Source organism: Penicillium taxi, assembly GCF_028828555.1.
Source record: "Penicillium taxi strain IBT 34144 chromosome Unknown utg000003l_segment0_segment0, whole genome shotgun sequence".
NCBI classification, from domain to species: domain Eukaryota; kingdom Fungi; phylum Ascomycota; class Eurotiomycetes; order Eurotiales; family Aspergillaceae; genus Penicillium; species Penicillium taxi.
Window position 1 is genome coordinate 3,874,607 of NW_026643205.1, and position 16,163 is coordinate 3,890,769.

Here is a 16,163-nt window from a genome sequence, read left to right on the forward strand (position 1 = left end):
TATAGATTTCTTATGATTATATTTAGTCTAGTTTAAAACTTTTCATCATCTATTTAAATAAATAGCCTAAATCCTAATCTTTTTCTCTACTAAGCAGTTCAACTCTCAATCCAACTCTCAATCCAACTCTCAATCCATCTCTCAATCCATCTCTCAATCCATCTCTCAATCCATCTCTCAATCCATCTCTCAATCCATCTCTCAATCCATCTCTCAATCCATCTCTCAATCCATCTCTCAATCCAACTTTCAATCCAACTTTCAATGTAACTCTTAATCCATAATGATTTATTTGCTGCAGTTGGCGGCATAGGCTATTTCTGATGTAGTTAGTGAGTTATTCTGGATCATATGATGGATAAGTTCGAACCGCGGGGTTTGAGGTGAGATGCCATTTTGCTACAGTTGACTTAATGCGGGATGATGTGTCTAAATAAACATACTACATAAACTTGGAATCAGTACGATGACTTGACAATATATCCGATCGAAATAAACCTTGAAATCACATGCCGCAATATATTCTCCGTGATTCCACGAGATTCTATGCAGTGTGGTCGCTATTCATGTAGTCTCAGTCGCTTAACTATGCAGGTAGGCAGGTGACTAACTGTAGGAAGGCTGTAGGGGAAGGGCGCTAGAACTCATAGGTTTCAACTACATTAAGACTACATGACAAATGACCAGAGCTCCTTAATCTAGTGCAACAAAGGGCGACCGTTTCTACTGTACACGCTAACAAATTCCGTTCCACCATGGCTACAGATTCTACGATATCTATCACTGGCCCGAACTCTGGCCTTCAAATAGGGCAACATAATGGCACTATCACTGCACTTTTAAATTCCTCCAGTGGTAGGTTATTGGAAAGCTATGCTACAAGAAGGCAAACTCAGAGTTTTTAAGTTCAAGATAGCTTCGAAACATCAGAAAACCAAGACTGTCTGCGTGACCTGTCCATAACCAACTCCTATGATGACAAAGATCGTATTGAGGCAGCCAAGGGCGGACTGCTGAAATAATCATATCGCTGGGTCCTCGATAACGATGATTTCAACCAGTGGTATCACGACCCAGAACGCCGGCTGCTAGGTGGAAAGTCAAAAGTAGTGGAAATTAGAGCCTACCTCCTGCTCATCACTTAATACAACATAATTGACCACCGTAGTCAATAGCGTTGTAAGTCTTCCCTGTCAACTGACAAAGAGCTTCCGCTATACTTGTATAAGCTGCTAACAAATCCAAATAGGTATAGTCAAACAAAGGGATGAAGGACAAAGAGAAGACTAGAAGAAGACCTGCTGCATCAGAATGCGCTGAGGCCATCCTAGGGCGTCTCGAATCTAAGTTGTACGCATTGATTTTTTAGCAGATGAGGTTGATAAGAAGTGGCCTAATGCACTTCTTATATAATGTCAATACAGTATGTTGGGACGAACTTGCTTGTATATACGTCTTCAAACCTCTGAAATGCATCCTGCTGATTGAAAAAGGCTAGGGTGTTTCGACTATATCAAAGCTAGAGCAGCAAAGTTCTTCACCAGATTCAAGAAGTAGGGGAGCTCCACCGCCGAGAGTCACGATACACGCGGATCAACTCATAAATTCTGTAGATTGAATCATTCTATTCCTCGTTAGGGTGGCCGACCATATGGAAACCAGACATGATCCTAGCAGTGGAAATAACAATCGTGAAAAAATGCCAAGTCTTTGATGTGCCGACTTGGTCTAACCGCATCCGGTAATATTCGTAAAGATATTTCGGGAGGCTCCCGAGCTCCACATAGATGGATTTCATTGGTCTACAACTTCTATCTTGGGGGCTTAGATCTATCAGCCTTTAATTTTCTGCTTGACAATGAACATTCAAGAAAGCGAATTGCCCACTAGTAACTGCTATCGAATAATTTATACACTCCGTATTTGACCATTCAACCTTCCATACCTGAAAATCTTCTATCTTCCAAGATTGGAAAAAAAATGCTATCATACTCTATCACCCACAGTTATTTGCGCCATGACTATGATATCGCTGTCGACAATACTCATATCTATCATGTGGTCAACTCCCAACTGAAACCTGGGAAACCAGACTTGAAATTCCATGTTGGCTCATGCTCAGACTCGCCTATCGCTGGAATTTGCAAATATCGACACTTATCATGGGATACCGAGATTGGACTCGGAGACCCGAACTCCCCCCTACCATGAAATGGGAACAGTTGAGTCGGGAAGGGCTCATAGCAGCACACTATTCATTCCAGACAATGTTCGGCGATCATCCCCGGAAATTCACCTGGAAGCGGACCTCCGGACTCGGCCAAAGGCATAGGGACTATAAGCTGGTGGACGAAGATACACAAGTGATTGCGCTCTTTTCCTCTGATGGGCCGTTTACATTGACCAAGACTGGCCAGCTTGACATCTATGTCGAGTGCGGATCGCAATTTGCCCTTCTCGTGCTGATTACGGCTCTTGGTCTACATGAGAAAATTTGGCGCACAAATTGGGTCCGGTCTGGAGGAGCGAGAAGCGGTATCTTGATCGGTGTGATTGGGAATGGAGTCATATGAATATTTATGAAGAAGAAGGTAATTGGAGTTCCAAGCTTTCGGGGTGGAGGACTTGACATACATGCACAGTCGGCGGAGTACCTACTTGGGTACATAGTTATAGCTTCCAACGTTCGTGAGCTTCGGCTCTAATTCATGCGGTATATCTTGATAATCTATCTCCAATCAAGTTTAATAACTAAATAATATTCACCAACAAGCGCTGACTGGGCACAATCTCAACCAGTCATACGAGTCCCAGATTTGTAATGATAAGACCGCAATACCTTTCAAATGCGGGGGTTTGCTTCAACTCTCCGTCCAAATCTAGTACACTTCACCATGCCGCTTTATGATGTTGAACATGTGTGCCCCCTTAGCTTCCCTGACCAAGAAGAGTTAGCAGCTGCCCTGACAAACTTACATTCGTCAGGGTTCAATACCCCTAAAACGTTCGTCAATGTCCGGTTTATCGATGCTAGCCACCAGGTAGTCTTCCGCGGCGGGAAACGGCGTAAATTTAATCGAATTATCATTCGGACACGCGCTGGAGAAAACCGAACCAATGAGCTCTACATCGACCACTGCAAGCTAGTAGTATGTGAATGGGAACGGATTGTTGGTAAAGATGGCGAAAAAAGTCTTCGGACAGTTTGGGTGATGGGGGCATTGACCACGGCACTCGAAGCTGGGATTGCGCGGCCGAAGGTCAGTATCTTCTTTTCAGTGTAGCAGCTTCTCGGATAGCAGAATTAAATACTGATCGATGAGGTAGACGGGGGATGAGCCACAGTGGCTGGTGGCCAACAGATCCAAGTTCGAAAAGTTGGCTGAGCAAGGCGATGAGGACTTCATTGACCTGCTTGCAGAGCTGGATGCAGAGTGATATGGAGTCATGATAGTGCGCATCTGTACAAAGATAATTTTAAAGCTATGGGATGTTCATTCAGATGCCGTGTTCATATAGGAAAATGTCACCCAAAGCTAATCAGGCCCTGAGCCGACGTGCCTTTAGATACTCATAGTCGGGTATTGCACCCATGACAAAAATTCCAAGTACCTTTCCAGCTGTCTCTCCAAACTCCTGTCGCCACTTTGATGACTCTTCATCTAGATCAACATTGCCTGCCACCTTTCCCATGTCGATCCCTTTTGAAGCCAGTAAGGTATCAAGCATTCTTCTGAAGCTCGGGCTTATCCTAAGCTTCAGATCTTCAGATGTAGCTTCCCATGTGTGTGTCACAAGCGAGGGATCCATGCCGACTAACTGAGCATATTTTTGCACTAGTTTGGGCTCAGTCATGATATCATCGGCATCCATCACAACTGGCCACTGAGTGTTGATATCTTCTGAATGGGGTGATTGCGCGCGATCTGCTGGTGACTGTATGTACCAATTGTATAAAGCTCGCATCCCTTGCAGTGTAAAACGCTGCTTCCAAAATCCGTCCAGACGAGTGGCCTCATCGGTCAATTCCGGTGCGGTTTTATTGTCTTTCATTGCCCGATAAAATGAGGGGAAAGCCAGAGCTGGGTGGCGAATTAAGAACGTTGGTATCCATGTGCGCATGAACTCATCGGGGAGAAAGGTTGGATTAGACGACTGTGAGCTGGACACATTACTCCATGTCTCGAGTGAGACTGCAGTCCAGGATCCAAATCGAGAGTGAGAATCGGCAGTCTTAAGCATTGTGAGAAATATGGCATGCTCCTTTACAAAGACGGAGCACTGGGTCGCTTCGGCTTTTTTGAGCAGCGACTGCAGATTCCTGAAACACTCTTGATACTTTTCTTTAACCTGCATTACCTGGTCATCACTCCACTCGGCTGGGGGGCTCAATTCAATTCCCAGCTCTCTAATCCGTTCTATAATTGGCATAAAATAGTACCCGCTGAGGTTATCACTGGATATCAAGTTCTGCTGGTTCGAAATGTTGAGCATTCGGATAAGAAGGTTGGATGCAGTTCGAGGATTTGCGATGAGGAGGTAACGTGGGGGAGAAGTTGAGTCCATTGTATGTGTCACCGAAGAAACCTCTTCGTTCACAGATTCTTTGTGTAAGGAAAATTTGTCGAACTCTAGAAACTGATGGCTATTTAGTGAAAGGAAGACTAGTTGGCAAGATTTGTTCTTCTTATGATATTAATATCTAGATGTCCCCAGTTGCGCGGTCGGCAAGATGTATCACAATATTCGTCAAGATGCAAGGGATGATTAAATCACGGACAAGTATCGGTGTTGTCCGATATCGGGAATCAATTGGCCGAATTATTTGTTGAAGCTATTAAGCTAGAAGTGGGGTTGTACATAGTATAGCTTGAGACTACCTCACAAGGTTTTGAATGCGAAAATGTCATAGAACAGGTTCTGCTCAGCTTGCAGACTGTGAAGTCTTATATCAATGACTGGCGGTAATAAGCCTCTCTTGGACCCTTCTCAGACCTGAATACATGTGGAATTCATATAGAATAGTGTAGAGAACTGTGGCAAGCACCATGATAAAAGGTTGGAAAAAAGTTGCTTCATAACTAATGACCATCTGTCAGGTGGGCATAACATGCTTCGAAGCAGCCTCCTGCTGGCTGAATGACTCAGGGAAAGCTGCTATTCCTCCAATAATACCAATAGCCATGAACAAAAGAGAAATAAGGGACCATATCACCCCCCAGCACTGGGATGATCCGCCATATTTGCTGGCAAAAACGCTGGCATCTGAAGTGTTCACCTTTCGCAGAATAAGATCATCGCACTGTAACAACCATTGATCAGCAAGGAATAATCGACTTCAAAGGGGAAGAGGGGTTTGTGTCTCACAATATCCCATACGCTATACAGAGCAGACATAACACCAATAAAGAGCTGTTTATTACAGTCAGATCTCAACTCCAAGAATGAGTCAGAATGTGTTGTGAGAACTTACCACGACCCATCTCAAGGCTTCGCCATGTGCAATAAACCAGCACGCAACCAACAAGGCAACGGCAAGGAAGATAGTCATGATTGTAAGCCAGTCTTTTCGGGCCCACCAGATTGTGAGAATAAAGCCAACACCAAGAAAGATACTAGCCACTTTACTCGCCACAATATCAAATCCAGCGAAGATCAAGAGTGCCCCAATGACGGAAGACCCGAGATAACCAGCTGGGAGAGTAATGGCACTCATTCCACCCTGCATATGGGTCACTCCACCTTCATGTGGATCAAGTGAGATCGACTTCACTTTTCCACCAGTGCAAACGGCAGTGATAGCATGGCCGAATTCATGGAATGCAATGACCAACATCTTTCTTGTTAGATTTATTGAATTGTTTGAGGGAAGAATGATTTACCTTGAAGGGCCACAAGGACCAGCGAATATACGGTATATTCCATAGTAACGCTATAGCCACTACATATGCTAGCATCACCCCTAGGGTTACGGCTTGCGTCTAAATCAGGGTCAACAGTTAGCGGACATCATCGAGTAAGGGCTGAATGTATTACAGGCGTACGTGGTTGACTGTGAGACCGCGTGAGGCAAGTTTATTGAGGGAGTAGCCTTCTCCTAGGGCTGAGTATAAAACAGGCATGACAAAAGGACCCAGCAGGGGTTGGCGGATGGACCAAAAATATTCAAATCTATGGAAACCTGAGAATCGGTGAAAATGGGGCAAGCCATCAGACTAACTGACTGCTCATGAAAGATGTGTTGTGAAGAAAAGACGCGCATTCCGTTGATTTGTTTGAATGTTTGAGAGTCCCTGATAGGTCTAGCGTAATCAGTCCCTTGTTTCATTCGTCCCCGCACAAGCTTCGTCATCAGTCACATTCCCCCCTTTAGGCATCCTTATTCTTGAACCTCCTTTCTTATAAGAACGTAATCTGGCTTAAATACACACCTAAAAGTGGGTCCCAAACCACTTGCTTTGACAGAGCCTGAATAGTTTGCATTTGTAATTGCAACCAAGTAGAAATTTGATCTGCGGTCATTTGAAAGTATTGAGCCATGTTGGAACTTGGAATTGAGGGTTAAAATTAAGAGTGGGAATTGAGAGTAGCTAGAGACTATTTACATATATGTTGCCTGCCTGTTTGTATTTATCTAGAGGCTTCGTTTGTATTCATCCAAAAGGCTTACTAGTTTAAAAGGCGGTGACAATATCCTGGCAGAAAGAGTTTACCGGAGTCTCATATATACACTTGTTCCTATATAACGTCTATGTATTGTCACTTTGCGACCGCACCCCATCAAAATATCTCTAAAATTAGGGCTAGCCACCACAACCTTTCCTGATGTTGTATGAACTTGAAATTAAAAAATATTATGGAACTTATAGTAATTTCAACCCTCTGAGATTTTCAGCCTCGTACGAGCCTAAAAAGTAAATGGGATGCACTAATTCCCGCACTTTTTGACACTTTTGATTGGATAATGAATTGGGATGTAGTGCATCCCAGCAACCCCGGTTAGGCCCTTATACTGTGGTATGGCAGTGTGGTCGCGTTAGTGTGGTACTTCCAAGCCCCACTATAGAGCTAGTTTTCTGCCACTTTTAAATACCGCGTATTATATTTAAACACTAATATTACACATAATATAATAAATTACATACTATTCTATTCAATTCAACACCGTTTATCCAATTCAACACCATTTATTCAATTCAACTAAACTACCCTAGAACTAGAACTAGAACTTGGTATGTCCACCATGAGCTGCGATAACAGCTTCATACCTCTCCTTCATCAGACCAATCTGACGCTCTAGGAACGCCTCTGGCACCGCCTCCCATGCCTCCTTTACCACCTCACGCAGTTCATCATATGTTAGTTTTATGTCGGTTTGGAGGTAGTGGTCCCCAATCCAGTCCTTCATCCAGTTACATATCTGTTCGATAGGGTTTAGATCAGGAGAAAATGCTGGCCACTTCAATAAGCGAACTCCGCGGCCACGGAGTTCGTTTACTGTCGCTATAGCCTTATGGCCAGGAGCGTTATCATGCATGAAAGAAAGATCAATCCCATCCATACTAGCCAACTTTACCATACCATCTATAAGAGGCACAATCCTCTCACAGTATCTCGCAGCATCAATCGTACCCCATTCTTTCTCCCAAAACACACAAGGTCCCTTTTTAGAGCCATAAAAGGATCCCCAGAACAACCATCCTGGTGCCCTTTGATGTCATACTCGGAGACAGGAGTCATCTAATTCCTCTCCAGGCCTCCTTGTAACCCAGATTCGCCTATGAAACACTGCTGTAACCCAGGTTTCATCGGACCATAAGACCTCCTTCCACTGCTCAGGAGTCCAGTGTAGATGCTCTAGAGCCCATTCAAGTCGAGCTCGGCGAGTAGGTTCGGAAAGAGGAGGCTTCCGGAGTGCTACACATCTAGTATAGCCTCTTTTTTCATGGAATACCGGAGAGTATTCCAGTGGACATCAAGGGATAGATGACGAACAAGCTCTTTCCAGGTCATCCGTCTTGCTAATGCAGAAGAACAGATGAAGGACTCAATATCATCTAACTCCGCTTCAGACAGCTTAGAAAGCTGTCCACGACGTCGACGGGGAGTCGGACGGGAGTCATTACAGGCTAGCTGCACCTGACGATATGTGATACCTATCTGATCAGAGATCTCTGCATAGCTATAGCCTTGTAGACGTAATAACCGCGCATTAAGACGCTCATCGCGGGAGGCAGGAGCCTGAGCTCTTGGAGTAGAAGGTGGCGACGGCGACGGTGTGTCTAATGGTGGTGTTGGCGTCTCAGGGATTTCAGAGATAATGCTCCCGATATCATCATCATGCCGTGGTTGAGGGGTAGCTGGAACACTCTCTATTGGCCCAGTTATAGTAGGAGATGGAGTTTAGAACAGAGTTTGGAACAGATTTTGGAACAGAGTTTGGTACGGCCAATCGCACGCTGAAATAGTGTTGTATTACACTAGTCTCTACTAAGTACGCGGTATAAGACCACTTATATGGCGAAGTACCACACTAACGCGACCACACTGCCATACCACAGTATATACAGCTGAATTTATTTTTGCGGCTGTAGCGGAACCTTGGGGCCAAACTGGATGTATTAGATGAACCTATATGCACTCTAAGATCAGCTGGAAAACCAAAGATCTAGAACAGAAGGCTCACCAAAGGATGACTATACCCTGCACGTAACTCAATGATGGGAAAGGGGCTTAGGGTGGTATCTCTGAGATTTGGACCTTGACTCTGCCCTGTACTTTCAATGCAAACATGGCACTTCCATATTATCCTGATGATGTCCTCGACAACCTTTCGGGACGGTCTCAACTCGAAGTTCCAAGTGGGGATTCATCATGGGACTAGGTGGGAAGAGAGGGAGTGCACTGTAAGAGTATCGACTGGCTGAGAAGCGTTTTTGGGAGTATCGACTGGGACTGGCTGACAGCTGAGTTGTAGTCACTAGCGGTGCCTGCCTAATACGGTATAGAGCGTGGCTTCAAAGTGGAGTCCTGCCCGTCTTATGTATCTTCGGGGAAATATCCTAAAGAAATCTGATCTATCAAATACCCTGACCTGAGCCATTAAGAGGTGTTGGTGTAACCACACTTTCTAGTCCAAGGGGAGCCGTTTCTCGTGCAATGGCAGACCTGGCAGATTGGCTGGAAATGAATCCGGCCAATCAGGTCAGCCGGAATACTACACCAGCTCAGGGGGGTAAGGCTTTTTGCGACGGAGATGGGATTTAAGACCATTCTAGCTCCAATGACTTCTTCTCCTATTCTTTTTGAGATTATCCCAGGAATTTTATCTACCGCCTCCGAAAATTCGATTCGCATCTAAGCATGAGAACTATAACTTCAAGCATAACAACGGCTCCTCTTCCCCTAACGACTACTTCGTACAACCAAGTGCATGTCTCTCTGATCTATGGAGAGCTCAAAGTTCAGGCAGTACCTGGATGCACTTGGGTCCAACTAATACCACTCAATGTTTACCGTCAGGATGGTCCCCATCGAGTACCTTCTCGCCTGGAATATGTCCAAGCGGTTGGATCATGGCCTCTAATTTCACAACGGAAGTATCGAATGAGTACAAAACAATTGGAAATTGCTGTCCTCAATATTTGTGAGTATTTATCTTTATTTCCAAGAGTATGCCTAGTGGAACGGGAATGCTCTAGACAGCATAGTCGGAACAGTGTCGCTGTGGTGGCTCCCCACTATACTAGATAATATGTTTAGCTAACTATTGTTGTAGACCAAGTCTCTGGGTATTTTCTACGCGACCGGGAGGGATGTCAAAACATAAATTGTATACCACGGAAATCTGCCAGTGGTCTCCTCCAACAAAGGTGCATTACTATTTCACCTTTTCGACCAATAGTAGAACCACTAAGACCTATTACACCTCCTTGACCTATGTCAGCACCATTGAGACCACTACATTTACACCAGGCGTTATGGATACTACTGGTTTTTGGAATGCCTATGGCATTATTATTGCTTGGCAATCAAGTGACAGCATTCATCCCGCCACTGCCACTGCCACCTTCTCAACTCTCACTCCCACGGCCACAGCTACAGCTACAGCTACAACTATATCACAGGAATATTCATCGCGCCTGTCATCTGGAGCTAAAGCAGGGATCGGGGTTGGTGTGGCATTAGGAGTTATTTTGGTCTTGCTTACGCTTATATTTCTCTATATTCGCCGGCAGAAAAGACTGAAACGCGAAGTGAGCTTACAAGATCAATCTAATCTAGTGGCTAATCCCACCGTATTTAGAGACAACTCTGAATTTGAACTAGCTGCAACAGGAAAAGAACAACAACATAAGATGAATTCAGATCCTGTTCACGAAATCGAAGGTTTGACAAAGCCTCTTTCTGCCTCATATCATGAGCCCTTCGAACTTGATGGGAGGCATAGTTGATCATAAGACATGCACATGATCAACAGGTTGCACCACCTTAGCGCTGAAAGGCGGCGAGACCCAAAGTTATAAGTTACAGGGACCCAACATCTAAAGGGTCTCTCTACCTCATGATACGCGATCTAACCTCTGCTATACAATCCACTGTCACATACGACCACAGGGTGTGGAGAACAGGGCTTCCCGTCCGCTCAGCCGTACTTAAGCCACACGCCGGTCAGTCAGTAGTATGGTGGGTGACCACATGCGAATCCTGACTGTTGTATGTTTTCGTTTTTCCTATTTTATTTTCTTATATTTTTGATGAATGAAAATACCAATTACAGCCACATTTATCTTAAGATTTCTCACTCTAATTTGGAGTCTCTCCCAGATATGTATTTTGGATGAGACTAAACTATCTCGTACGAGATTTGGGAGTAGTATCTAAAAGAAGAGAAAGTTAAAGTTGTGGTACTGAAGGACACCACTCGCTCCACTGAAGGTGGAGGCGAGGGTGGCTGATGAGGAACGAGCGGCTACAGGCCCACTCGGAACTAGGTGCACAGACTGTAGACCCAGATGGGAGATATAAAGGAACTTCCTGCCGGAAGAGGCAGGCTGCGTAAACAGAGGAGATCTTAACTAGAACAAATAATTTCGACGCTGTAGGAAAAAGATTTTCTTGGGGGCATGGGGAATTATATTTTCATAAGGAAGCTGCTATATAATACTGAAGGCCTATCACCTGACCCTAGGCAGTGGGTGGTTATGCCTTCCTCGTGCCCGAAGCAGGAATGGGAGGTGATTTCGGCGACCGCCAACTCAAACAAACTCCCATTTGAGATGTCGCTTGAGTGTTTTCTTCCTGAATCTTTCTATACCCTACAACTTACTTCTGACAGGGCTGTTAGTCCACTCCCTCTGATTCCAAGGTTTCATGGTGTACGTAAAAGAATTATATAGCCTGCAGAAGTAAGTATTACTGCCGATTAGCTCTATTGAATCAATCGAACCCGTTAGAAGCATCCCTAGAGCCCTGGAGTTGAAGGATGATCATGATTAGCATGGTGATGCCCTGAGTGTATTCATTTCCATGGTTTCGTATTGGGAAAAAGAAAACTGGGTAAATGTAATGGGCTTCATTTAATTGCATAGCTTCATTGCATTTCATCTCAAATTGGACGCGATTAACAATCTTAGCATTTTTCCATCGTAGTTCAAACGACTTGATAAAAGCACAGTTTCCAGAAGATAAATTTCGCTACATTTGGAAGCATGGGAGGATCATGGTGAAGGCCAATTGTCATTGCATTTCGAACCAGGGGAGGTGTTGAGCGTGAAAATTCCTTAAAGATTTCGTAATATCGTATTACGCAACGGTCCACAACTTCCTGTACCGACAGCTCATCTAGGACTATACCGGGAAGGGGTAGTGGTATGCTTATTAATTTATGAGGCTACTTTCGCTGGAGGTCCAATTTGAGTTTCACAAACTCAAGGTAAATACGCTTTGGTCACTGTAAAATTCAGACCGATCCATACATGGAAGTATATCGTTCAACTGTCATTTGTCAACAGTTTGATAAAACAGAGAATAAGGCTTTAATACCATAAGTATTAGTCAAGAATAATGGCTTCTACCTTCACTTAGCTAGCTCTGGAGAAAAGCTAGGAGTGAAATCAGCATGCATCTAACTTTAGTATCTCATTTCAGTCTCTAGTGCCCACGTCAATTTTTCTCTGTATACCTAAAAGTAAACTTCCAAGGATTTGACCATAATTCATCATCCTTTCTTCCTGAGGTCTTTTACCGCATATGTCTGACTCCTATCTATGCATCCAACTCCTCATTCCCAGAAGTTAAGAGTCAGGACGCAGTTCAGTGTTCACAATATGTACCGATCTGCCCTGAAGTGGATGGTCGCAATATATTGAGGCTTAATTGATTGGACCGAGCAGTTGTACCACTCTCCAGCTGTGGAAATTCCACCTAATCTTAATCACGATCCAGTCCCTTTCCACGAGTGAAGATGGACGCAAAAGTCGCAACGAAACCAAATGAGGTTGAAGCTGCGAAAGAGAGGCGAATCCCTCGATAATAAACAAGTCTTACAGCCATCTGAACATCCGGTGGAAGGTCATGAATAGCGGAGACGGAATGGCGGATCTCTTCAATTAACTAATGAAAAATAAAGAAATCGGTCAGCGATTGTTCGTGAGTATACCAATATGACTTTACGGATGGGCTGTACTTTCCATTTGTCTGGCATCCCAATCAAGGCCTCTGGAAGGCCCGATTTCAATGTGTTTTGAACGATTGCAGAGGTAATCGCGACTCCCCAAACTGTTCCGAGAGAACGAATAAGATACACGGTCGATGCGGAAACAGCGTGGTCTGGAAGAAGTATGTTATAAGAATTTGGAACATAATATTCATTATGCTTGAGATTTTCAACATACCGTTATGGTCGAATGCAGCGAGAAAGGTAAACAAGATCCCCGGATATACTATGCCCTGCCCAAGATTGGCCGGAATGATGTATGCAAAATACTTCCATTCTGAGTCGTTGAAGCGAAGTAGGGTAACCAGCAAGTTTCCAATGAACATTAAGGCAGCACCAGCTCGAACAAGCTGAGCTAGCTTACCCCAGCGCGACATGACGATGCCGGCAATGAGTCCTCCAAGTGGGGTGGCTAGAGATGGAATGACCAAGCGGGCACCTGCTTTAGTGGGACTATCCAGTAGAATGACCTGAAAGAGCAAAGGCAGCGTGAAAAGAAACTGACGGTGTTATTTATGCACACTATTAAATAACGCGGTAATGACTCACAGCATATGCGGATAACCCGACACAGATATTGGTGATCTGAGTGGAGATAGGAGAAATTCCGTGTAGCATCTTCAGAGGGATCAAGGGAACAGCCTTGGTAGTTGCTTCAACAAAGAAAAAGGCCCCGATAAATGCTACACTTCCGAGCAAGGAGAGTATGACCCAGACACTACTCCATGGAAGCTCATTCCCGCCCAAACTCAACCCGACCAATTGGGATGATAGGGCGAGGACAAGCAGACACGCCCCAAGGAGATCAATCTGATCCCATAGGCCCCTGGGCTGAGTTCCAACTGGTTTCGCTGGAAACTTGAGAACCCAATACCCTAAGACCAACCCAATGAGTGAGACTGGCACTTGAATAATAAAACACCAGCGCCAGCCCAGTGACTCAACGAGAAAACCTCCAAACGATGCTCCAGATATGCTGCCTAAGCCGTAACTTACATTCTGAAATATCTGGTAAATACCCCGTTGTCTGAAGGGGATTAAATCTGAGTTTATAATGGTTGCTAGTTGTTTGTCAATACATCAACAAGCTCTACTTATTTATCAAGCTCTCATTGGACTTACCCATTGTCATCAATCCACCACCACCAATACCAGTCCATGCTCGCATTATATTTAGAAATATCACGTTCTTGGCCATTCCACAGCCCAAACAGCCTGTTGCAAAGGCAATTGTTGCAGTAAAGAAGCAGGCGCGGCGGCCGAAAAGATCTGAGAACCTTCCATATAGAGGCTGAAAAGCTGTGCTCGTAATCAAGTAGGACGTCGTTATCCATGAAGATATTTGCTAGTAGAATGTTAGCTGTTGGTTGCTAGAATCGCGGAAAGTATGTACCAAGGCGTTGAATTCGGAGCTTATCACGGCATATGTCGAAGCAGTAATTGTGCCTATAATTAATCTTATTAACTATTTGTAAAATAATAAAAATCCAAATCTCTTACCGTCAAAGCCAGCCAAAAATACAGCAGACATGATAGCTAACAATCAGCTGTCCGTCATTAATATTACTGAAAAGCTTGTACCAACCTATTTGAATCCATAAAAAGCCTGCTGGAGGTCTCCAGGTTTTGGCTGCGTCTTGTAGAAGGGGCTGCCCTTCGGTTTCTTCGTTTGATGTCGACATCTTTGAACGAATTGATTTTGCTGCAGTTGAATTTTCACTTTCTATCTCGAAAAGACTGCGATATATGACAATGTCGATGACTTCTTTCCGCAACAAGAATTCAGAAAAATCAATTAGATTATCCGAAGCGATGAACCTTAATCTGAATCTTCACATACGGACTAGGCGGTTTTCTCGTAATAATATTGAGCGGGCACTCGATTAGGAACTGCGGAACCATCACGACATCCGATGCGCATCTTGCACTATCAGATAAGCCCCACCATTCTGGATCAAGCCGACTATCCGGTGTATTAATGTTAAATGAAGTGCATAGGTGCAGAGGACGTCATTAACTATACAGCGGAAATTGACCTCGTGGCAAAGCTGCGGCAGCAGAAGTGCATCTTTCAATAGTCAATTATATCGGCTTACCTTATACGTTGTACTACCAGTGCCATCATATTTTCAAAGATGTTGAGCATTTTTGCACCGACATTGATGTATTTCCTAAGTAATGGAGAGAGAAAGTATACGATTTTAATGTTGAAGAATGATCTAAGGCAGTTGGTACGGCTTAGATAGTAGCTGGCGGAGGGTACGACTTAGATCCAGCTGGATACGGAGGTAGTATATGTCAGTTGCGTGATGCAAAGAAAGCTTTTAAGATCAAATCGTTTCAGAGAAAAAATTTTCGTGAATTTCGGTGATTCAAACGATCGAAGCTTGGAATTCTTTGGTATTAGGATATGATAAAAAATTTGCGAATCCGCTCTAGGCTATAATGAGAATAAATGGTGATTTCTTCCGCATCATGGATTAAAGCGTCCATCGGTTTACTTCAATCGCTCTTGTAATTATTTTGTTAACTATCTTAAAGGCAGACTCAATGCACCTTATAGACTCATATTCCAAGGTTTTTGTCGGTACACCGGTAGGTATAGCAATTCGATAAAGGTGATGAGAGGCTATCCCCCACTTCTAACACCTATTACAGGTTGCGCTTTACGCCCCTATAATATCTGTGTGTTCTCTCAAAGTGGTTGTAAAATCTGGTTCTTCATTCATGGTGAGGACTTGCTATTTATCCTACAAGTCGCTCTTTTGTCTGAGACGAATGTGTTCTATCGTCTAAGACAGAATGGTCGGTAAAGACGGGACATCACAATTATATGCATACTGTTCAAGGTTGTCGTTTGCGATGCACTCTGAACAGGGATTCGTGATGTGTCGTTTGTCCGATATTCCAACAGTTTTCTCTTCGATCCACTCCGGATGTCAAAATGCTTTCTCAAGCTTTGCCCACACTCTCCAATATTCCTGGAGACCAGTTAGGAGAATATAGGTTAATCATGACATACACTTTGGCATGTACATCATTGATCTAGTTGAAAAGCTGAATCATCTCGGGGTGAACAATTGGGAAATACAAACAGTTTCAGTCTTTCCTAACAAATTCTCCCTCGAGCTTTGACATCTCAATAACATCTTACCTTGCCTTGACTAGCGAAGATTTTCAAATGCCAAAAAGTTGACGACGTTCAAATTTGCCTCTTCTTTCTCTATCACACACCATACTTTCAACTTTACTATGCAGTCTGTTCAGATACGATCGACAACCATACCCTTCTCATACCAAACAGAATACCCACTCTACAGCCCTCTTTTGCTGTAGAGATCCCATTCAAAGAAAGTAAAATGTTCTTGTGCATTTTGGCTGCCCTTTGCGGCTAATATATAGCGTCAACAGTCCCATTTTTTTATCACTGTTGGTGTTCTTTTGA

General features: G+C 43.9%; 7 protein-coding genes across 7 annotated transcripts; 4 read left to right on the forward strand and 3 right to left on the reverse strand.

Annotated features, from left to right (window-relative positions):
* Positions 1-755: 755 nt before the first annotated feature.
* On the forward strand, positions 756-1,022 carry N7495_004873 (uncharacterized protein; the record flags this gene model as incomplete). The annotated part of the gene is made up of 2 exons (XM_057207524.1): positions 756-855; positions 907-1,022. The coding sequence occupies 2 exons, from the start codon at positions 756-758 to the stop codon at positions 1,020-1,022; spliced, it is 216 nt and encodes a 71-aa protein (XP_057065204.1).
* Positions 1,023-2,114: 1,092 nt separating this feature from the next.
* Positions 2,115-2,573, forward strand: N7495_004874 (uncharacterized protein; the record flags this gene model as incomplete). Its single annotated transcript, XM_057207525.1, has 1 exon — positions 2,115-2,573. The coding sequence occupies one exon, from the start codon at positions 2,115-2,117 to the stop codon at positions 2,571-2,573; it is 459 nt and encodes a 152-aa protein (XP_057065205.1).
* A 273-nt stretch (positions 2,574-2,846) lies between these two features.
* Positions 2,847-3,438, forward strand: N7495_004875 (uncharacterized protein; the record flags this gene model as incomplete). The annotated part of the gene is made up of 2 exons (XM_057207526.1): positions 2,847-3,260; positions 3,328-3,438. The coding sequence occupies 2 exons, from the start codon at positions 2,847-2,849 to the stop codon at positions 3,436-3,438; spliced, it is 525 nt and encodes a 174-aa protein (XP_057065206.1).
* A 102-nt stretch (positions 3,439-3,540) lies between these two features.
* Positions 3,541-4,566, reverse strand: N7495_004876 (uncharacterized protein; the record flags this gene model as incomplete). The annotated part of the gene is made up of 1 exon (XM_057207527.1): positions 3,541-4,566. The coding sequence occupies one exon, from the start codon at positions 4,564-4,566 to the stop codon at positions 3,541-3,543; it is 1,026 nt and encodes a 341-aa protein (XP_057065207.1).
* A 529-nt stretch (positions 4,567-5,095) lies between these two features.
* N7495_004877 (M50 family metallopeptidase) lies at positions 5,096-6,122 on the reverse strand (the record flags this gene model as incomplete). The annotated part of the gene is made up of 5 exons (XM_057207528.1): positions 5,096-5,302; positions 5,368-5,412; positions 5,474-5,836; positions 5,883-5,981; positions 6,045-6,122. The coding sequence occupies 5 exons, from the start codon at positions 6,120-6,122 to the stop codon at positions 5,096-5,098; spliced, it is 792 nt and encodes a 263-aa protein (XP_057065208.1).
* A 3,858-nt stretch (positions 6,123-9,980) lies between these two features.
* On the forward strand, positions 9,981-10,454 carry N7495_004878 (EGFR-like transmembrane domain-containing protein; the record flags this gene model as incomplete). Its single annotated transcript, XM_057207529.1, has 1 exon — positions 9,981-10,454. The coding sequence occupies one exon, from the start codon at positions 9,981-9,983 to the stop codon at positions 10,452-10,454; it is 474 nt and encodes a 157-aa protein (XP_057065209.1).
* Positions 10,455-12,432: 1,978 nt separating this feature from the next.
* N7495_004879 (MDR family MFS transporter) lies at positions 12,433-14,454 on the reverse strand (the record flags this gene model as incomplete). Its single annotated transcript, XM_057207530.1, has 8 exons — positions 12,433-12,615; positions 12,662-12,831; positions 12,897-13,218; positions 13,268-13,779; positions 13,841-14,063; positions 14,112-14,164; positions 14,219-14,254; positions 14,304-14,454. Coding segments are annotated over 8 exons (1,650 nt in total), but the record flags the coding sequence as incomplete, so codon positions are not given.
* Between the last annotated feature and the right edge of the window lie 1,709 nt (positions 14,455-16,163).